The 24,114-nt window shown below is 31.6% G+C and overlaps 1 protein-coding gene across 1 annotated transcript; it reads left to right on the top strand.

Moving 5' to 3' along the window:
* Positions 1–11,428: 11,428 nt before the first annotated feature.
* LOC134708106 (glutamate--cysteine ligase regulatory subunit-like) lies at positions 11,429–18,788 on the top strand. Its single transcript, XM_063568408.1, has 7 exons — positions 11,429–11,665; positions 12,637–12,702; positions 13,085–13,166; positions 14,011–14,070; positions 15,437–15,639; positions 16,045–16,159; positions 17,656–18,788. Exons 1-7 carry the CDS (start codon positions 11,540–11,542, stop codon positions 17,832–17,834), a joined length of 831 nt encoding a protein of 276 aa, XP_063424478.1. The 5' UTR covers positions 11,429–11,539; the 3' UTR covers positions 17,835–18,788.
* The last annotated feature ends 5,326 nt before the right edge of the window (positions 18,789–24,114 follow it).

Here is a 24,114-nt window from a genome sequence, read left to right as displayed (position 1 = left end):
GTATAATGTTTTTGACCCGTCCGTCCGTCAGTCCTGTTTCTTGTCATCGCAACTCCTCTCAAACCACACAACAGAATTTCACGAAACCTTTTCAGATAGTAAGAACATACTATGTAGTTGTGCATATTGACAGGAAATTGCGATTCAATTTTTTTTCTAGGAGTTATGCCCCTTTGAACTTATTTACTATAATGTACTACTGCAACAGTTTGTCATCGCAACTCCTCTCAAACCACACAACAGAATTTCATGAAACCTTTTCAGATAATAAGGACATACTATGCAGTTGTGCATATCGATGGGAAATTGCGATCCAATTTTTTTTCTAGGAGTTACGCCCCTTTGAACTTATTTTCTTTAATGCACTACTGCAACAGTTTGTCATCGCAACTCCTCTCAAACCACACAACAGAATTTTACGAAACCTTTTCAGATAATAAGGACATACTATGTAGTTGTGCATATTGACAGAAAATTGCGATTCAATTTTTTTTCTAGGAGTTATGCCCCTTTGAACTTATTTGCTTCAATGTACTACTGCAACAGTTTGTCATCGCAACTCCTCTCAAACCACACAACAGAATTTCATGAAACCTTTTCAGATAATAAGGACATACTATGCAGTTGTGCATATCGATGGGAAATTGCGATCCAATTTTTTTTCTAGGAGTTACGCCCCTTTGAACTTATTTTCTTTAATGCACTACTGCAACAGTTTGTCATCGCAACTCCTCTCAAACCACACAACAGAATTTTACGAAACCTTTTCAGATAATAAGGACATACTATGTAGTTGTGCATATCGATGGAAAATTGCGATTCAATTTTTTTTCTAGGAGTTATGCCCCTTTGAACTTATTTGCTTCAATGTACTACTGCAACAGTTTGTCATCGCAACTCCTCTCAAATCACACAACAGAATTTTACAAAACCTTTTCAGATAATAAGGACATACTATGTTGTTGTGCATATCGACGGGAAATTGCGATTCAATTTTTTTTCTAGGAGTTACGCCCCTTTGAACTTATTTACTACATGTATAATGTACTACTGCAACAGTTTGTCATCGCAACTCCTCTCAAACCACACAACAGAATTTCACAAAACCTTTTTCAGATAATAAGGACATACTATGTAGTTGTGCATATTGACGGGAAATTGCGATTCAATTTTTTTTCTAGGAGTTACACCCCTTTAAATTTATTTGCTTCAATGTACTTCTGCAACAATTTGTCATCTCAACTCCTCTGAAACCACACAACAGAATTTCATGAAATTTTGTAGATAATAAGGACATACTATTTAGATGTGCATATTGGCAGGAAATTAATTTTTCTTATACAATTGTTTTTCTTTCACTTATTTAATTTCTCCAATGACAATGTGGGGACGTGGGGTATGTGAGCGTGCTCACTAAGGTTCTTTAATTTAATCAGTGAAACAGACATTTAAGTTCAATCAAGAAATTCTTTAGAAGAAGTATGGTCAATTATTTCCTGGTCTTGAAAGCATACAAATGAAGAGAAGTCATAAAATTGAAAAGATTTCAAATCATTTTATTAAAATTAAGCAAAGTAATATGAGTACCTTTACAGTAAAGTTGGGTGCAATTAATTGAGAAAGCTACTTTTCTACATCTATACAAATGAGAAAGGCAATTTTGAACATTTATACAAATGAGAAAGCAGATTTTGTACAACATCTATACAAATGAGGAAGCTAATTTTGTACTGTACATGTATTCAAATGAGGAAGCTAATTTCTACAATATCTGTACAAATGAGAAAGCAAGTTTGTACAATATCTATACAAATGAAAAAGCTAATTTTGTATAACATCTATAAATAAGGGTTAGCAATTTTGGTACAACATCTAAACAAATGAGAAAAATAATTTTACCCCATGCAACAAAGTTGCAGAGGGTATAATGCTCTTGACCTGTCTGTCAGTCCATCCGTCAGTCCTGTTTTTTGTCATCGCAACTCCTCTCAAACCACACAACAGAATTTCATGAAACTTTGTAGATAATAAGGACCTACTATTTAGATGTGCATATTGACAGGAAATTATGATTCAATTTTTATATGACCTTGGTTATATATTGGTATACTTATGGGGTCTTCATCGTTGTCTGAAGACATTTGGTTTTCGCACTATAATTTTAGTACCGTAATAGTAAATAGAAATCTATGAAATTTTAACACAAGGTTTATGACCACAAAAGGAAGGTTGGGATTGATTTTGGGAGTTTCGGTTCGAAACAGTTTAGGAATTAGGGGCCAAAAAGTGCCCAAATAAGCATTTTCTTAGTTTTCGCACCATAACTTTAGTGTAAGTGAATAGAAATCTATGAAATTCAAACACAAGGAATATGACCATAAAAGGAAGGTTGGTATTGATTTTGGGAGTTTTGGTCCTAAAAGTTAGGACCCCAAAGGGTCCAAAATTAAACTTTGTTTGATTTCATCAAAAATTGAATTATTGGGGTTCTTTGATATGCCAAATCTAACTGTGTATGAAGATTCTTAGTTTTTGGTCCCGTTTTCAAATTGGTCTACATTAAGGTCCAAAGGGTTCAAAATTAAACTAAGTTTGATTTTGACAAAAATTGAATCCTTGGGGTTCTTTGGTATGCTGAATCTAAAAATGTACTTAGATTTTTGATTATTGGCCCAGTTTAAGTTGGTCCAGATCGGGGTCCAAAATTAAACTTTGTTTGATTTCATCAAAAATTGAATAATTGAGGTTCTTTGATATGCCAAATCTAACTGTGTTAGTAGATTTTTAATTTTTGGTCCCGTTTTCAAATTGGTCTTCATTAAGGTCCAAAGGGTCCAAAATTAAACTAGGTTTGATTTAAACAAAAAATGAATTCTTGGGCTTCTTTGATATGCTGAATCTAAACATGTACTTGGATTTTTGATTATGGGCAAAGTTTTCAAGTTGGTCCAAATCAGGATTCAAAATTATTATATTAAGTATTGTGCAATAGCAAGAAATTTTCAAATGCACAGTATTGTTCAATAGCAAGAAATCTTCAATTGACAGTATTGCGCAATATCAAGAAATATCTAAATGCACAATATTGTGCAATAGCAATCAATTTTCAATTGGAGTTATCTTTCTTTGTCCAGAATAGATATTTGTGCAATAGCAAGATATTTTCAATATTCTTTGAAAATTTGAGTTATCTTTCTATGTCCAGAATAGTAGTTGAATCAACTTAAATCATTGTTTTATGCAATATACAATGTATTTTCACTTTAACTACCAATTCAACTGCTATATTAAAACAATCTTTACCAATTAGTGATAACAAGCACTTTTTTTTACATTTTAATATTTAATGATGTATTTAAAGAGCGGTTATTGTTGCAAACTCCATTAGAAATTTGAATTGAGATCAGTTTTGGAATAAGGGAAAGGGGGATGTGAAAACAAAATTAGGGGGGGGGGGTTCAATTTTTCTCATTTCAGATTTCATAAATAAAAAGAAAATTTCTTCAAACATTTTTTTGAGAGTATTAATATTCAACAGCAGCATAGTGAATTGCTCAAAGGCAATTTTTTTTTAAGTTCATTAGACCACATCCATTCTGTGTCAGAAACCTATGCTGTGTCAACTATTTAATCACAATCCAAATTTAGAGCTGAATCCAGGTTGAATGTTGTGTCCACACTTTCCCCAACCATTCAGGGTTCAACCTTCTGGTCGTATAAAGCTGTGCCCTGCGGAGCATTTGGTTTGTCATGTTTTCAAGTTGGTCCAAATTGGGGTCCAAAACTAAACTTTGTTTGATTTCAACAAAAATTGAATATTTGGGCCTGTTTATCAAATTGGTTCACATTGAGGTCTAAAGGGTCAATATTTGAACATTATTTGATTTTATCAAAAATTGAATTCTTGGGGTTCTGTGCGATATGCTGAATCTAATAGATATAGGAAGATGTGGTGTGAGTGCCAATGAGACAACTCTCTATCCAAATAACAATTTTTAAAAAGTAAACCATAATAGGTCAATGTACAGCCTTCAACACAAAGCCTTGGCTCACACCAAACAACAAGCTATAAAGGGCCCCAAAATTACTATTGTAAAACCATTCAAACGGGAAAACCAACCGTCTAAAATATTTAGATTTTGGATATTGGACCATTATAGGTAAATGTCCAATTTAAAATTTTTAAGTTTAAGTTCTTGGACCACATTCATTCTGTGTCAGAAACTTAATGTTGTGTCAACTATTTAATCACTATCCAATTGAGAGCTGTATCAAGCTGTCCAAACTTACCCCAACTGTTCAGGGTTCGACCTCTGCGGTCGTATTAAGCTGCACCCTGGGGAGCATCTGGTTTAGATATTGAAGAAATACTATCTAAATGTGCGTATCAAGTTATTTTATTTCTCCAGTGACAATATGGGGATGTGGGGTATGTGATTGCGCTCACTAAGGTTTATTAATTTTGTACAATATTTATACAAATGAATAAATAAGAGAAAGCTAATTTGTTACAACATTTATACAAATGAGAAAGCTAGATTTGAACTAAATCTATACAAATGAGTAAGGTAATTTTGTACTATGCATGTACACAAAATGAGAAAGGTAATTTTGTACAACATCTATGCAAATAAGAAAGCTGGTTTTGTACAACACCTATACAAATGAAAAAGTTTATTTTGTACAATATCTGTTCAAATGAGAAAGATTATTTTCTACAACATCTATGCAAATAAAAATGCTGGTTTGGTACAACATCTATATAAATGAGAAAGCTATTTTTCTTCAACATCTATGCAAATGAGAAAGCTTATTTTCTACAACACCTATACAAATGAGAAAGCTGATTTTTTACAATATCTGTACTAATGAGAAAGCTAATTTTGTACAATATCTATACAGATGAGAAAGCTAATTTTGTACAATATCTGTACAAATGAGAAAGTTATTATCTACAACACCTATACAAATGAGAAAGCTGATTTTGTACAATATCTGTACAAATGAGAAAGGTAATTTTGTTCAACACCTATACAAATTACAAAGCTGATTTTGTACAATATCTGTACAAAGGAGAACGTTAATTTTCTACAGCACATATGCAAATAAGAAAGCTGGTTTTGTACAACATCTATAAAAATAAGAAAGCTGATTTCTACAACATCTATGTGAATAAGAAAACTGGTTTTGTACAATATCTGTACAAATGAAAATGCTAATTTTGTACAAATGAGAAAGCTAATTTTCTACAACACCTATACAAATGAGAAAGCTGATTTGTACAATATCTGAACAAAGGAGAAAGCTAATTTTCTACAACACCTATACAAATTTAACAGCTGATTTTGTACAATATCTGTACAAATGAGAAAGCTATTTTTTTACAACACCTATAAAAATGAGAAGGCTGATTTCGTACAACATCTATACCAATGAGAAAGATAAACATTTTTATATTTCTGTACATTATCTTTACAAATGAGAAAAGTAATTTTGTCCCACATCTATACAAATTAGAAAGTTTTTTTATATAAATGTTATACCAATGAGAAAGCTTATTTTATAAAACTTTTATACAATGAGGAAACTTATTTTTGTTTATGTTTTATGCAAATGAAAGCTATAAGCTATACTTTGTATTCAACAATCAAAGTAAACAATGATTTTGCTTTACAAGATCCAGTGGACATTGGTGGCAGTTCCATCAAACAATCGACGTACTAGAGTCAAACATCATCTATACCAATCACCAGCAAACCAGAGAGTATAGAAATACTCAGACTATACAAGAGTGGAATCATGCTTGGCTCTATGATGACATTTAGTTGTTGTCTGTATTGTTTGGTGGCTAACTTAATGATGTTTACTCAACATTTACCTTAAACTCACAGTTTTACTTACAGGACTTCAGCAGCGTCAGTTTAAATTAAGTTTTCTCCTTACTGTATTGTTATAAAATATCACTTTACAAAATAATTTCAATTATGACAGTTGCAAACTGTTGACTGATGTTTATATCTTGCAACTTTATTTTCGATGAACAACTTAGTTAAACCCATGTTTGCCAGGACTCTAAAAGGACTGTTTATTGCTATTCATGCACCAATGGACGGAGAGAACATGTAGAAGGAAACATTGATTAGCATAGCTACATATAATCGAAATACACAACTACAATACCATTAAACTGGGAAAAAAGACCTTGGTTTAAAGTACAGAGCAGAAGTTGAACAGACCTTGGTTTAAAGTACAGAGCAGAAGTTGAACAGAACAGAACAGAACCAGAACAAAGAGAAAAACAGAATAGAATAGAATATTTTCATTTACCAAATTAGGGCCGTAGGAGTGCATATATAGCATACAAATCGCGGTATAATTGGACAAGTGTCGAAACAAAGAGTGTGGAGGGTTTGGACACGATTAGTGTTCTTCTTGTAAGTACATGCCGCCTCTTATGGGAGTAGTATGTCACTGTTTGATGTACGTGTTCGATGTGAGAACAATAAATGTGCGGGTAAGTGCGAATTATCTACAGTGAAACGGGGCTTCTTTTAAATAACGTAAAAATAAGGTTGTTCATCTATAGAAGCTGGACCATTTGCACGCCCCTTTTTAATGATTCAAGGGATGTGCAGCTAACTAGGCGTCGTTATGTCCTCGTTCTGCTACAGGCTGTAAATTTGTATATGGTATGGCTATCAGTCCGGGTACTAGTCTACTCTATAAAACATGATGACTTTTTTACATTTAGCGCTCCTTAAAGGCTTTTCTGTATTGCCTCCCGATTTAGGGTTTGTAGCATTGATGTAACGCTGCCCGTTCTCCTAGAGTAATCATTTAGTATACATCGTGGTTGTTAATAGTGGCGGATCCAGAAATTTTCATAATAGGGGGCCCGCTTCAGTAATAAACCAAATTTTCTCTCAAAAGGGGGCCCCTGAAAAACCCTCTAAATCTGCCTCTGGTAAAGGCTTCTTATTTGTTTATGTTGACTAAGTAGAGTATTCCAGATGTTTCTAGGGTATTCCATGTGTGGTCTTACAAGCGTTTGACAACATAAAGATTTATTTTGAAACTTTTACTAGGACAATTTTTTTTATCGATTTCTTTAAAAAAAAAAAAGTCTCTAACAAATGACAAAATCAAACGATAATGCATTCAATTGAAACTAAGCCCAAACAATTATTTACATAAGACAGAGACATATATATGTGTCTGCATAAGAGACAAAGTGCATCAATCCTATAGTCACATTTACTGAAAGCTATAAGACATAAAACATAAAGCTTTATTTAGGGTCGGTATAAGCATTTCTCTGAAGAACTTTCAAGTTAAAACCGACACTAACAACATGTAAAACATAACATGCATATCAAGTCATTCACACAAAATTAAACATATAAAGCAAGAGTTCATATCAGTTTATAAACATGCAGCACATGGGTATATGATACAGATTTATTATTTTTTTTGCTGATAAAATATTCAATTTTCTATATTAATATTACATATCTATCACTTCTGAGCATGTCTCATCTAGTTTCCAGTGATTTAAACGAACCAGAGAAAATACCCAATTTTACTATCCATACAAACAAACCGTGTTTCTTATACATACTTATAAACATGCAGTTTATGAGATAAAAACACAAAAGCAAAAATAAAATGGTTTCACATAAAAAGCACATTAAAAGCACATATACTTTAAAAAAAAAAAAAAAAAAAAAAACACTTTTGGTTTGTTTTTCACGGTTTTCTTATAAGTTTCAAAAGTTGACAAAAGTCACTAACATCATTTTAATTTAATAGTCCATCAGCTAGTTCTCAAAAGCGCGCTAGTTAAGGAGTTTGTGTTACACCCCAGGGTACCGCGATTTTTTTTGATAGAATTCAACTTCATTATCTTATTTATAAAATACAAGGTGTTAGACTAAAAAAAAAAGTGTCCAAAAGAGGATTAAAAACGTCCCTTCCAATGGTCCCCTCATTTAGAAATCACGACTAAGTCATTTGTAATTAAATTTTTTAATATAAAGCGATTGAAAAAAATAAAGTATAGGTTTACACAACTAAAAGAGATACAAAACTTATCATATTAAATGTAACTCGGAAGATTTTTTGTTTAAAATGATTTTTTTTACATTACAAACAATCCGATTTTTTATGTTCAATTTAAGGCATATTTTCACCTTTCATAAATTACCCGTTTTAGCTAATTAAACTTGAGAATTAATCATTATGCAATGTTTAAATCATTTGCAGTATTTATACATATATCGTCTAAAATATGAATTATTTAATAAAACATATGTACGTGCAAATACTCGTGAAATACCGGAAATCATCAAATTACCGTCTTTGATTCAGTATACAACATGTACAATTTATTCACACATACGCATTATCAATTTGCAACTGAAAACAAAAATTTAATTGTCGATTTATGATGTTTTTGTGAGACAAATTATTTTATAAAGTTAATGTGTAACGAAATATTTATGAAAACAATACAAATTAAGGTGATTTTGTTAGCGTTCAGAAAAGGTGTGCTCTATCGAACTCAATAAAGGTGTGCTTGATAACATTTTGTGTTGTAGCTATGAAGTGATTGACTTAAGATTGTTAGTCATTCAATCGACAAACAACGCTTTGAGCGAACGTCAAATAGTCAGTTGTGGGGTTTGGCAATACTTTTTACTCTCTAAGGTTTCTTAGAGATACAAAAAAATGGCTTTGTTGGTTTCAGTTTTAATAAAGATTCTGATAAACGTTGGTTGCTAAATGCACATGAAAGAGCTTCAATATCATTAAAATGTCGAGACTTGGTAGGAATGGTTAACCCTGAAACATCCGCCCCAAAAAGCCTCAGAAAAACTCGAATGAAGCGAGACGAATCTGATGTTTTGAAATTGTTTCAGACACTGCAGAGCTGGCCAATTCCATGATAACATCTGAGCAGTAAAATGGCTTGTTCTCGGGTTCTGTTGCTTCTTCGGAATTTATTTGCGACCGTCTTAACGCGTATGAAAAGGGAAAATTTGCTTCAGAAATTTTCATTACGGAACGGCTTATTCAAAAGTCAACCGATATCTTCAAAACACTCAAAAGAAAATCATTGCTTACATTTAAAAAAAAAAAGGAAATAAAAGTCAAGCAGTTAATGGCTGATAAGAACAACAAAACCTTGAGAGCAGATGAAAAAAACGTCGCCTGCTTGTCATAGCCCAGACAAGATAGTTGGTTATGCGATAGGTTCTCCAGTTTGATTTAGGTCCTCTTCAAATGTCTCTGCAAACTTTGATTCACACATGTAATGAAAAATTAAAACCTGTCCTGAGTGGTCTTTTAGAAAAGGCTCATTCCTTAGGAAAGCATGTGGATATTTGATGACATGGCATTTTTTCAAACAAATACTAGGATACCAAGCACTTTTTTTCGATTTGGCAATTGTTATTTTAAAAACCATCCTTTAAGTTTCATAAGTGGTCCCGCATTGGTTTTGTCACTGAATAGTATCGCACAATATTCATAAAGAATTTAGAACGGCAGGTCCTTGGGAGTGCAAATCATTACGATAAGTTCTAAACTATCACAATCGTGTTCTTGGGAATGGAAGAATTTTTTGTTAGTTGAGGGAAACAAAGTTGCTTTTGTTGAATTCTTTTGTTTTAAAAGAGTAAAGTATAGATTTACACTTGAATGTATTGATTTATTTGTATCACATGGAAGTATGTGCCACAAAATATATGTTGAAAATGGAATAGCGTAAAATGGATTTAGCTTATAATCAAACAGGAAGAAGCCGATAAAAAAATGTTTCTTAATAAAATGCAAAAACATACAGCTGACAAAGGTTACGACTCCATTGTTATTAAACCTTCTGACACTGTTGTGGAAGAATTGGCTTTAAAATACTATTTTCACAGTTGCATATCAATTCTAACATTGTAAGTCTGACATATACATCCTCCAAATGCAGATTATTAAATGTGCAATCAATGTGTGCAAACTTGGTGAGAATATTTGTAGAAAACTGCCAGGATTTCGCGCCAATACAGGTTGTGACTCAGTAAGTGTTTTGTCTGGTAAAGAAAAAAAGCAAAGCATTCGGCTTTTTGACACGTTATGTGGAGTTTTCAGAAGGTCTATTCCATCTTGGAAGAGGTTGGCGAAGAGTTGTCAAAACACTCGAGAGGTTTTCGTGTTTAATATATGGCTACGAAATTAAAAATATCGATAAATAAAGATCAGAACGTTTTGAAATGCAAAAGATGCAATGTTAAAGCACATTAAACAAGCTAACTTTCAGACGAAGATTTGGAAATCTGCTCTTAAACACAACACTGGTCTGTTGCCAAACAACTATGATTGAATTGTTTAGAGCGCTATGATCAGTATCAATTTGCTAGACCAACCACCAGCGTTAGATGCTTTGTTAATTCTGATGTGCTGTTCGTGTAAAGCTGGTTGTGCCAAAAAAAGATGTTCATGTGTTCAACAAGGTTTATCCTGAACAGATAGCTGTATGTTAATGCTCGAAAGCTTGTAGATATAAGCATTATCAAATCGTTGATATTGCTAACGATGACGAAGAAGATGATGGAAAAGATGATAATTCGGTAGATGCAGGTGACCAAACTGATGATGATTCTATGGATTGACCTTCTGTGTGACCTTAAAATGTGGTGATGCGGTTGTTAAATTAAAAAAGAAAAAAAAGAAACTTAAAAACCCTGACAGTTTTGTGTGTTTTAATATGTGAGTTAATTCATGAATGTGATGTATAAATTTGTGACAGAATAGTGCATTTCTGGTTGCTCATGTTTGTGTTTGTCGTTGATTCTCGTTGTTTTTGTTTCTTATCTTTAATTTTTTTTTCAACAGCCTTTATATACTTTATGCTGTATGTTTCAATGTGAACCAATATACCATTTTATCAAGAAAATTAGTACGTATGCTTCTTTTCATTCAAAATAATGACTTTTAGAAATTGACCCTCCCCCTTTTTTTCTTGGTCCTCTACGATTTAAAAAATATTTAAAAAATAGCCTGCATTTTAATAAGATATGATGTGTTCCATTTAATAAAAAGTAAAGTACTGAATACTTGGTTATTTTTACATTTTTCTGTAATAGTGTGCAAAACAGAATTTTTGATATACCCTGAAATAAGTCCCCTTTTAACCCCTTTTGGACACTTTTTCAAAAGTCTAACACCTCTTAAAATATGATTCAGATATTACTCTTTAAATTTATACAAAAAAATTGCGGTACCCTGGGGTGTAACACAGAACTGAATTTTTGCCCTACCAGCTGATGGACTAAATTTATATGTCGCTGTTAAAACTCAACTAACGCGGACGTCGAAGAAAACACCCAATAAGCAAAAACGGATTCACTGACCTTATCCGGTTTATTTTTAAGAACGTTATTTGGACTCTACACAGTGTTTTAAAATAGGAAAGTTCGAATCTGCTAAATAAAGATTAAACTGACATCGAATAACAACAACGTTTGGTATCTGGGCTGTAGTAACCAGAATGACAGAAGAAGCTACAGTTGTTCCCTTAGTTATACCTAAAGTTGGTTCAGTGGTTGTACACACGGGGAACATTGTTCACTGGAACAGATTGAAGAGGAAAGCAAATGAAACACCTACTACAGAGGTATTGATTCTTTACTAAGCGAGCTAGATTCATAAATTATTGCATTTTAATTTTTTAGGGCCGATCTGGAAGTCACTATAGTTTAAATAAATTGTAACTTAATTTGAAATCGAGTCTGGATATTTTACTGTCATACATTATTAAAACTAACAGATCAATAGCATTTGTTTATAAGTTTGAATCATACTGTCATTGACTGTGTCAAAATTTAGGACAACATGACAAATCATTTTTAACAGGTCAAAATATGTTTTCAGTTTAAAATTAAGTATATCATTTTTAAAAGTTATATATTTTGGTTAATCTGTTAATAGAGAACAATGTCATCATAATAATTGATACATGTTATAAGTTATATTGTTTTTATGTAAATTAAAGGCCATTAGTTTTCTCGTTTGAGTTGTTTTAAATTGTAATATCAGAGCTTTTTATAGCTGACTAAGCAGTATTGGCTTTGCTCATTGTTGAAGTCTGTACGGTGACCTATAGTTCTTAATGTCTGTGTCATTTAGGTCTCTTTTGGAAAGTTGTCTCATTGGCAATCATACCACATCTTCTTTTTTATATATACATTTTTTGTTCTAGTGAAATAAATCCAAAATCATGAACTTTTTTACAACAGTTGCACCTGCATGACTTGTGCAACAATTTCTCTATTTTTGTATTCTGCGCTCAATTTCAACTTTTACTATTAATATATGTGTCAATGCATTTCCTGTACAAATATATCTGCATGTTTACGTTGCATTCATTCTGAATTTCAAATTGAGACTGCCATGATTTCCTGTAAACAATCATGTCAGATTATGTACTCTTTCATGGGAATCATGATGAGAAAACTGTATGATGGGACTAAATCAAGATAACATATCTATCTAATGATATTCAACTGCATTATATAACTTAAATTATTAGTGTTTATATAAACTTTATAATTATAACACAAGTGATGATTTCATGTTATATTTCAGATAACTGAGAGTGTTGGATCAACTTTTAGATCTATCATTGATGCTACAGATAAAAACCAGTTACAGGTAAAAAGAAAAAAAAACACAGAATATAAAAAAAATATTTGGTTGCATAATTTAAGAAATATTCATCTCTGTATATAAAGTGATATATATACACTTTACTTGAAAAGGACAAATTAAAGTTGGCATAACCTGTGCACACAGAAATTCTTCAATTTATATATAGCTACCCCAAATACATATCATGAGGCCTTTCTGTTGAAAAAATTATTGCATGTAATTTTTTTGAAGACTTAAAATTTATAATCATTTCAATGCATGCATATTACATTCCTTCAATAGAAAAATTTGACATAAGATGAAAGATTTTTTATACTTGGATGAACATGGCCTTTGAATTAGTTAACATTAGTTTATATGTAATTTGTTTATGTATTAATTACAGTACCAGACAGAGCTGACATGTAATAACAATAAATTTATAGAAACTTTACCAGAAGAGGAACGAGGAGACCTCAAATTAACAGGTAAAAATAGTTTTGCGTTGACATTTGGAATTTATTTCATAAAACCATTTATTACGTCTAGTGAATTTCACCCCAAAAAATTGAAAATCACTTTAAGGAAACCTATACCACAGATTGAAAAAAACACCATTTTTAGCATTTTCAAAATATAGGCATATATTACCTGAAATAATTAATTTAGTTACTCATAAGTTTGTTAATAAACCAGTGATTTATTTTTTTAACACTCATGCATTTACAAAATAACAAAATAAAAAACATTTTTTTTATCATCATCGTTACATGTTTTTTCTTTTAAAAGGTAAATCTCAACAAAGTTAAGAAAAATAATAGTGTGTATTTTGCAGCAAAAAAAGGCTAATAGAGTAAAATAGGTCGGTTTACATGAAACCTTAAAATCCAATTGAAAGATTAATAATTATCTTCCTCATATATTCAGAATCAAAATTGAATCACCAATTGGCTGTATATATTTTATTTTGATATGATATCTCACTGGGGTGAAGAAATTCTTTAATTTTTACTCATTTTATGTAAAAACCAAAGTTTTCTTAACAGAAACAAAAAAATATAGTTACTTTCAAATGAAAGTTTTAAAATAGCATAAAACCAACAACATTCAAATTGGTCTGTAATAAAGACAGAAGTTATAATAGAAATGCCAGAAGTTTTCATTTGCCTGTACTTTTTGCCTCATTTATGCTGACACTGTTGTGTGCATGGAGAAGTAATTGACAATTTAAGATAACCTTAACTGGTGCTTTACTGACATAAATGCACCAAAGAATATTATTTATGCCATTGAAAGTATATTTTAACAATAATGAGAGCCTTTATTTTACAGTCAAAATATTTCTGTGCAGTCTATTACCAGCTGAACACCTCAAAGAGGCAACAAACAAAGGTAGGAATATCATTCTGTTAACCAAGGCATCAAAAAAGTAAAATCACAATAATACTGAACTCTATGGAAAGTTCCTTTAATATCAAATGGCAAAATTAAAAACTCGAACACATCAAACTAATGGATAACAACTGTCATATTCCTGACTTGGTATAGGTATTTTCTGATGTAGAAAGGGTGGATTGAACCTGGTTTTATAGCTACATGTAGCTAAAGTAAAACCTCTCACGTGTATGACAGTCGCATTAAACTCCATTATAATGACAACAATGAGTGAACAATACAACAAACAGAAGTAACAGGTAAAAATTCCAGCAGCCAATATTGTGTTACAATACCAATCACTTAAGGAGGCTTGTGGGTCTAAATCAAATTTTTTATTTAATGTAGGATTTCGCTATATTTTTCTATAAATGAACTTTATCTTATACTTAATAGAAAAATGAAATAAAAAAATGTGGTCACCGTTCATTTACGCTCACTATATGCCATTGAAAGAAGCATACATTTTTGTTATTGTCCATTTTTTCTGTTGAACTAATAGCAGAAATAGCGGTAATATCTAAATAAAAAAAAAACTAAATTACAGAAATCGCTTAAATTTTACAATTATTTAGTTAATGTGAACAGCTTATTCAAAGACAACAATAAAAAATATAGGTCAACGATGAGTTAAAAAAGATATTTCAATTTTAATACCAAAAATGGCATTTTTGCACCAAAGGGAGATAATTTGAAGCTTTTTCAATGATGTCTACATTTTAAAAGTCACCTGGGGCTAACACGATTTGATTTTTTGGAATGATTTTTGTACATGTACCAGCTGATAAAGTAACACCTACTTAAAGTAATTAAAATGAAATTTGTAATGAAAAATAAATGTTTAATTTTTCTTTCTGAAAATCTTATGTTTGCGAGCCTCCTTATAGAAAAAAATCAAATATGTAACAAAGAAGCACAAAATAGCATATCGACCAAGCATATCAGCAAAAATAAAAGACAAGAATACACAGTTTTACCATAGTACAGTAACACATTGACGGGATGTACAAGTACAGAGCCACATCATATATGTAACAAAGAAACATAAAAAAAACATTAAACAAAGGTTTTATCATCATTCAGTTAATCAGGACAAATAAGCTAGGAATATCATGCTGTTAACTAAATCAATAAAGAAAAGTAGGACTATGGTACTGTTAAGCAAGACAACTTACAGGACTGACACAGTATCTATCTGGGAACTTTTGCATTCTATAATATTTGACATTTGTTTTGTCATGAATAACAATTACTTCTATAAGGAATCAAATATATACAGCCAGCAATCAACAAGTCAGAACTATTTTGAAATATTTTGTTACAGCTTTAAAAGAATTGAATGTGAGTTTTATAGAGACAGTGTTGTTAGCTCTGCCTGAATTTGAAGATGAAGATGATTTAACATTAGACGTTATCAAGCCATACTGGACATGTCTTGAAGAATTAGTAGATAGTGAAGCTGTTCTGTCTTTAGGAATTGCTGATCTCAATAAATCATTACTGGAACAACTGTATAACTGGGCAAGGGTAAATATGTTCTATCACTTAGTGGGATTAATACCAAGAAAACCTTACAGAAACAGCTATATAACTTGGTTTAGGGAAATATTTTCCATCAAAAGGGGGCACTGCCCTCATTAAAACATTACTGGAGAATTAGTTGACTGGGTTAGGGTGAATATCTCTTTGCATTATAGGGCTTTGTTCAAACACAATACATTAAGCTTTATGATTCAAAAACAATTATCAAAGAGCACACACAGTGATGACCTTGTGAAATGAGAAGACAGCATGTGCATGTTTCTTTTGTCAAGAATAAGGAAAGCGATGTTTTAAACTATTAGTAGTATGTATTGAAACGTTAATGAAATTAAATTTGTTTGATTAATATTATAGATTTAAAATGCCAGATTTTATACTCTTCATATTTAGGTGAAGCCACACATCAATCAAGTTAACTTAGAATCATGTTGTGTAATGCCAAAAGATTTAGTGGAGTACGCCAAGGATAATGATATACAACTACTTACACACAATGATCCCAGAGGTAATTATGAAAACTGTTATTAATCTACCTAAATATAAAATATCTATGACACTAGTCTATGTAGCCACCCTAATGGTATGATTTGAGGACAATCCTCATTTTAATGGGTTAACCTAAAATTAGCTGTATACCAGAAAATCTTGAATATTCCATCTACAAACTACAAAACTTATAATTTTTTGACAAATTTGTGTCCAATAAAATTTTTATGAGTACACAATATTAACATACATATGTAATTTAAAAAGTTTTTTTTTTAACATTGAGATAGATTTGTTCAAATGTTGTTTTTGGAACTAAGAATCACAAATGAAAGTCACTGAAATCTCTATTGGGCATAAATATATGTAAAATAGAACTGCAGTCTTGAGATTATTAAGATATCATCAAATTTATAAACCAGATGTGCAATCAAGGTTATGTTTATATTGTTTACTGGGTATATAATATTGATGCATTTATTATAAAAAAAAGGCAGTAGTAACAAAATAGATTTTCTTACAAGTAAATTTACTGCATGCAGTGATCTATATAGTTATTCTCTTAAGTCAACAACATCTGGGCATCTTCATATACCAAGGCCAAAGTCTGAATACTTTAAAAAGACTTTTCATTATTCTGGTCTAATCATTTGGAATAATTTACCAAATGATATAAAGGATTTAAGACATATAGAAAACTCTAAGATGAAATGTGCTTATCGCTTTATCACAAAACAAAATGAGTAGACAAACTTTTTTTAGGATATTCTTCTGCCATGCTAGTTCTACAGTCTGTTTTCATGCTTGTGTATATATATATTTGTAATTGTGTACATATCTATTGATTATTGTTCTATATGCATTGATTGTTATATGAATTATTCATTTTAATGTGTGAAGTTTTTGTGTGAGATTAACCATTGTATGTTAAATGAGTTACCTTCGCTAAATACAGTTTATTATTATTATTATATTATTATCCCTGAATGCACTAGAGAAAAGGCAGAGGAAATACACAATATTAGAGATAATTCCTGAATACGCTACAGAAAAGACAAAACAAATACAAAATATAAGAGATAATCCCTGAATATACAACAGAAAAGACAAAGCAAATACAAAATATAAGAGATAATCCCTGAATATACAACAGAAAAGACAAAGCAAATACAAAATATTAGAGATAATCCCTGAATACACTACGGAAAAGGCAAAGAAAGTCCAAAATATATTTGATAACCCTAAGAAAAAGGCATAGAGTAACAAAATAAATGGGATATCCCTTGAATACACTTGGAAAAAGGCAGAGTAGTTACAAAATATAGGGGATAACCCTTGAATATACTAAGAAAAAGGCAGAGGAAATACAAAATATATGGGAAAACCCTAAGAAAAAGGCAGAGGAGTTACAAAATATAGGGGATAACCCTTAAATACATGAAGAAAACAGCAGAGGAGTTACAAAATATTCGAGATTCTCACTTCATATCCTAATTACTTTACTTTCTTTAACAGATATTTTACCAACTAAATCATTCCAAGAGTTGATATCTTCCAACACAACAGAGAAGGATGGAGAAGGGTGGGATCCCTTGTGGGTGCTGAGATACTCAGTCCTGGTCAAGTGTAGGGGAATCATTAAAACTAAAGGATATATCATGAAAGGTTACAGGGACACAAAGAAAAGGAAATAAACTACTTATCATTGATTTTAAAAACTTGAAAATCACAGGGCTGTCATATATGCTTTCAAATGTTTACCTATATTCAGTAAGGTTTTGTGAGCAATGTGATTAAATTACTCATTGATATTTTATGATTTAATCTTGTGCTAATTGTCACACAAACATAAGATCGTTTCAAAATGTAAGCACTCAATACTTTAACTTTCATATGTGTATTTCCTGCAAAATTTGTTTTCCTAATTGATTTCAGCGTCACAGTAGAAATAATTGGACAAAAATTATGAGTAGGACTAAATTCAAATGTAGTAATGTACCACAAAACTGTAATTTAGTATGGAAAATAAGATGAGTGATTTACTAAACTCACCAATATATATAATGTTAGTTTAAAGTAATGATGTGTTGAAATATAAAAGGTGCTTTATGTAATATAATAAATTAATATGCCCCACTTTCGATAGTTAAGGGGTATTATGTTATTTGGTCTGCATGTGTTTGTCTGTCTGTTCGTCTGTCTGTCTGTTTGTCCGTTTGTCTGTTTGTCCCTTTGTCCCGGTTCAGGTTAAAGTTTTTCGCTGAGGTAGTTTTTGATGAAATTGAAGTTCAATCAACTTGACACTTAGTTTCTTTCTAATTTTAATGCAAAATTAGAGTTTTTACCCCAATTCTAAGTTCAACTAAACATAGAAAATGATAGTGTGAGTAAAGCATACCTGTACTATGGACATAGTACAGTTTAATAGAATTAATTAAACCGTTGCCTATATTTTAAAATATTGTTGAATGTTTTAGTAGCTGAAACCCACTAGAAGAAACTCTTTGAATTTTGTTACCTGAGATGTTTATTAATATGGATGGATCACAATTTATAGTGAATCATATTTATAGAATACGCTATTGTCTATTTTGTAGATACTTGTTGTTATTATATATACAGATAAATTAACTTTTTATGAGTTATCAGTATATTTTATTGATGATCAATACAATTGAAAGGGACATATGATTGGAACCCTTCTTTATCCTGGGCTGGAACCCCCCTTTAAAAATAGCTAGATCTGCCCTTGAACAAGGAGGGTTTGAGTTGTGTTTAGCTAGATCTGCCCCTGAACAAGGAGGGTTTGAGTTGTGTATGGCTAGATCTGCCCCTGAATAAGGAGGGTTGGAGTTGTGTCTGTCATTGCCTTTAAAACTAAAACCTTAAAAGAAATGAAAGGATTTGTATTGTAAATATTCTGAAACATCAACTCATCAACCACAACAAAAGGACATGAAGAAATAAAATGATCAAAGCTGGGTTAATAATATGCAACAATAACTCATCAACCACAATAAAAGGGCATGAAGAAATAAAATGATCCAAGCTGTGTTAATAATATGCAACAATAACTCATCAACCACAACAAAAGGACATGAAGAAATAAAATGATCAAAGCTGGGTTAATAATATGCAACAATAACTCATCAACCACAACAAAAGGACATGAAGAAATGAAAAGATCCAAGCTGGGTTAATAATATGCAACAATAACTCATCAACCACAATAAAAGGACATGAAGAAATAAAATGATCAAAGCTGGGTTTATAATATGCAACAATAACTCATCAACCACAACAAAAGGACATGAAGAAATGAAATGATCCAAGCTCGGTTAATAATATGCAACAATAACTCATCAACCACAACAAAAGGACATGAAGAAATAAAATAATCAAAGCTGGGTTAATAATATGCAACAATAACTCATCAACCACAACAAAAGGACATGAAGAAATGAAATTATCCAAGCTGGGTTAATAATATGCAACAATAACTCATCAACCACAATAAAAAGACATGAAGAAATGAAATGATCAAAGCTGGGTTAATAATATGCAACAATAACTCATCAACCACAACAAAAGGACATGAAGAAATGAAATTATCCAAGCTGGGTTAATAATATGCAACAATGACTCATCAACCACAACAAAAGGACACGAAGAAATGAAATGATCAAAGCTGGGTTAATAATATGCAACAATAACTCATCAACCACAACAAAAGGACATGAAGAAATGAAATGATCCAAGCTGGGTTAATAATATGCAACAATAACTCATCAACCACAACAAAAGGACATGAAGAAATAAAATTATCAAAGCTGGGTTAATAATATGCAACAATAACTCATCAACCACAACAAAAGGACATGAAGAAATGAAAAGATCCAAGCTGGGTTAATAATATGCAACAATAACTCATCAACCACAACAAAAGGACATGAAGAAATGAAATGATCAAAGCTGGGTTAATAATATGCAACAATAACTCATCAACCACAACAAAAGGACATGAAGACATTGTATGATCAATGCTTGGTAAATAATATGTATCAATAACTCACCTACTACACTAAAAGAAGACATTAAACAAAAAGTAGATGTAGAGTTAATATCAACCAATAAACAACCTATCAACAACAATAGAACAAAAAAGACATGGTATGTTTATGGTTGGGTCACTCAGAATAAGTAAAGATTGACTATTTATACCTTCTTTAATGAGTTCATACATCTTTACTGCAAGAATTATGACGACCTTTGCTCTCAGTCATACATTAGTCAATGTGAAAATGTGCTTTTTGCTATTCATCATGAAACAATACACTTGATGGCTATTGATTTCTGTATATTTCATCAACTCATAAGGCATCCCTATTAGATTACGTTTGATATTTCCAACAAGACATAGGATTCCTTGTTCTCAGGTTTCAACACTATTATGATTAGATGAGTTTGGAAATAAGCATGTTGATAAGTACCGTAATAATTGATACCATTTGTACATAGAAAGCTGCTGGATTGCATTTTTCTTGTTTTAAAACAAAACCATTAGTTCTACACACGAATCTGAATGAAATTAAGTAAAATTCTAGAAATCTTTAAATAAATGGAAAGTTTCTGTATTTGTTGGAATGAACAATGTTTCCTTTAAATGAAAATTGAGGCGATTTTTTCAAGGATATGTTACAGTTGAAGACTGCTATATCTAAGCTTTATGTAAACTATTTGTTTTAAGTTATTTAACAGATACAAAACTAGAATAAAAACTGGAAAAGAAGATATCTTTTAAAAATACAGCGATAAATTATAGAGAAATTACCCCAAAAGAAAAAAAAAGATTTACTAGTAGAAGTGAAAAGAGGGAGACATAATTCAACATTTCATCATCTCTTTAACAACTTTTCGAATCGCTATTTTCTTCACCTTATATGAATCTCTGGAGAAAATTTGATTGTGCATAATGTATTTAGCTTGAATTAAATTAATAAATGAATGATTAGTTATATAAACTTAAAAGTTGGCTAATACAAATTTATCTTTGAAATACCTATGTTAAGTGATTTGAATATTTCGAAATAAGTAATTACCAGTTTTCGCTTACTATTTATTTTACTAGTAGGACAGCATTATTGATTAACATCTTAATTACTTTATGTTTGAAGACAGCTTATCTTTCATACAAGGACACTAAATATTAACGGATTATTCAAAATCAAATGTCAACAATGCTATATAAAAAACGACCAACATTCAAATTACAGTATACAACTATTAGGTCCGAGACCACCATTGTCGTCCCTTGATTTTACAAATATAGTCCCTAGTGTTGACAGTGGGTTACTTGCCATTAATTTTTATACCCCTTCCAAATTTATTTCTCCATGTTCAATGCCTTAAATTGCAAGAAGGGGGATGAAATTATACTGTAAAAAAAATTGGGTCCAGAATTTTAAAGGAAAGTAGTGATTTGGTCCAGCTGAAAAAAGTTGAAAATGAGCACTTCGGAAGCTGTCAAAAGATTTCAAGACGCCCTAAACATAAAATTGTCAATATTTTGAGTTAGAGGCGATGAAGTTTTCTATAAATTTGATATAATTTGTCCCAAAAGTAGTACAACACACTGTAAAAGTTTCTTTGAGAAAGCGCAGGTGGGATTTTTTTTATTTTCATTTATGTTCTAAAAGAAATGCACTATGAATTAATTTTGTTCTCGGACCCTCTTTGGGGGGGGGGGGGGGATGGCACTTCAATCTTTTATTTGGTAGGGGTGAGCACCTAAGACATCAAGTACCCAACCGTTTTCATTCATAAATTTGGTTTGTCATAAATACTTACCTTTTCATATATCAATTCACAAAAAAACTGACCTATATATATATTTATACATTTTTCGTCTTCTTGAACATTGGTAAAGAGAATATGTTTGGGGTCCCGCTCATCATCCTGTTTATGTTCAGAAGCAGCGCCATCTAATAATTAAATCTTGTTTTTTTTTTTAATTCGCCACATCTTAAACACTTTCCTCTATTTGATCCTTTTATATCTTTTATTATGAAGAAATTTCAATTTCAACTAAGACAATAAATTAATATGTTTGGTTTGAATAAAAAAAACTAATAAAATGTTACATTGGCGTTCCCTCTTAAAAGACGCTAACACTTTGGAATTTCTTTTAATAATTGTGTATACATAGCTTTGAATATAAATTAGGTGCATATGTCAAAATGGTCGGATTTATAGCATCTATAACTAGCATCAGTGGAAATACCATATTGTAATAATTATAGATTAATTGGTTTGACAAATAGATGATGCACCTTCGACTGGTTTAATCGCATCCAAAATAAATACTGACATATGATTATAGTTTCAGATACTTATGATATAATCAAGCAAGTGATAATATCAACCTGTTGATATGTTTAATCTGAATTTCTCACCCCTTTCATATATCATGAAGCATGAAATAGTGGCATATTCCAGCGGCTCATCCCTACCACTCATTAGATAATTAATAGTTAATGCCAAACTCCCCGAGTATACAACACACAATATGTGGTTTATTCAGTCTTACTTCTATTGCAGTTACATAATTAGTTGTGTAGGTTGTTCTTGCTTACTATGAACTTCATGTGAATCCCCCATTCTTTAGACATTTGACTGAGTGTGGATCCGCATGTCGGCTGATGCATGCATTTCTGTAGGTTGTTCTTGCTTACTATATGGACTTCATGTGATTCCCAAAGTCTTTAGACTTTTGATTAAGATGTCGGCTGATGCATGCATTGGAGTAGAATCGCCTGTTCTTGCTTATTATGTAGTTCATATGATTCTCACAGTCTTTCTGTTTTTGTCTTCATTTAGTATTTATCTATTGGATAATTCAGTTTAAATATTTGCCTAACGGCTGTTCTCATTCTAATTAAACTATATTTAATATACTAGTAAAGCTATATTAAACTTGAAAGCGTGTACTTGTTTGTCTTAATAACTATTTTGATCTGAGCGTCACTGATGAGTCTTGGGTAGACGAAACACGCGCCTGGCGTATATCTTTATAATTTTGGTACCTTTGATAACTATTTATCGATGCCACTGCTGGTGGATTTTCGTCCTCGAGGGTATCACAAGTCCAGTAGTCACCACTTCAGTGTTGACATGAATATCAAGTATGTGGTCATTTTGTAAATTTACTGTTTACAAAAGAATGATTTTTCACAAAGTTCTAAAGATAATCTTATTCAAGGCAACTGAATTTTACTGTGCGTATTGTTATGCGTTTTTCTTCTTTCTACATTGCTAGATGTATAGGGGGAGGGTTGAGATCTAAAAAAAAATGTTTAACCCTGCCGCATTTTTGCGCGTGTTCCAAGTCAGGAGCCTCTGGCATTTGTTAATTAGCCTTGAATGTTTTTTTTTATTTTAGTTCCTTCTGTATAATTCGGAGTTTAGTATGACGTCCATTATCATTGAACTAGTATATGTAATTGTTTAGGGGCCAGCTGAAGGACTCCTCCAGGTGCGGAAGTTTCTCGCTGCATTGAAGACCTATTGGCGACCTTCTGCTGTTGTCTATTCTATGGTCGGGTTGTTGTCTCTTTGACACATTCCCCATGTCCATTCTCAATTTTATAGATTACCTTAGCCGTATTTGGCACAACTTTTGGGCATTTTGGGTACTCAGTGGCCTTCAAGTTTGTTCTTGTTTGTCTTAAAAACTATTTTGATCAGGGCGTGATGTGTAGACGAAATGCGCGTCTGGCGTATAAAATGATAAGCCTTGTACCTTTGATCACTATTTGACATTTTTACCTATTATGTCTCTTTAATTTGATCAAACATTTTTGTCAATATAATGGAATTTTATGCAACTGCCATACAAGAGAGGTTTTGCTAGCTGTAAAACCATGTTTAATCCACCATTTAAGTAAATACCTGTACCAATTCAGGAAGATGACATTT

The sequence above is a fragment of the Mytilus trossulus genome, chromosome 2 (genome assembly GCF_036588685.1).
Source record: "Mytilus trossulus isolate FHL-02 chromosome 2, PNRI_Mtr1.1.1.hap1, whole genome shotgun sequence".
Lineage (NCBI taxonomy): Eukaryota > Metazoa > Mollusca > Bivalvia > Mytilida > Mytilidae > Mytilus > Mytilus trossulus.
The sequence above is the reverse complement of the archived record's forward strand: the minus strand, read 5'-3'. Positions and strand labels throughout refer to the sequence as shown.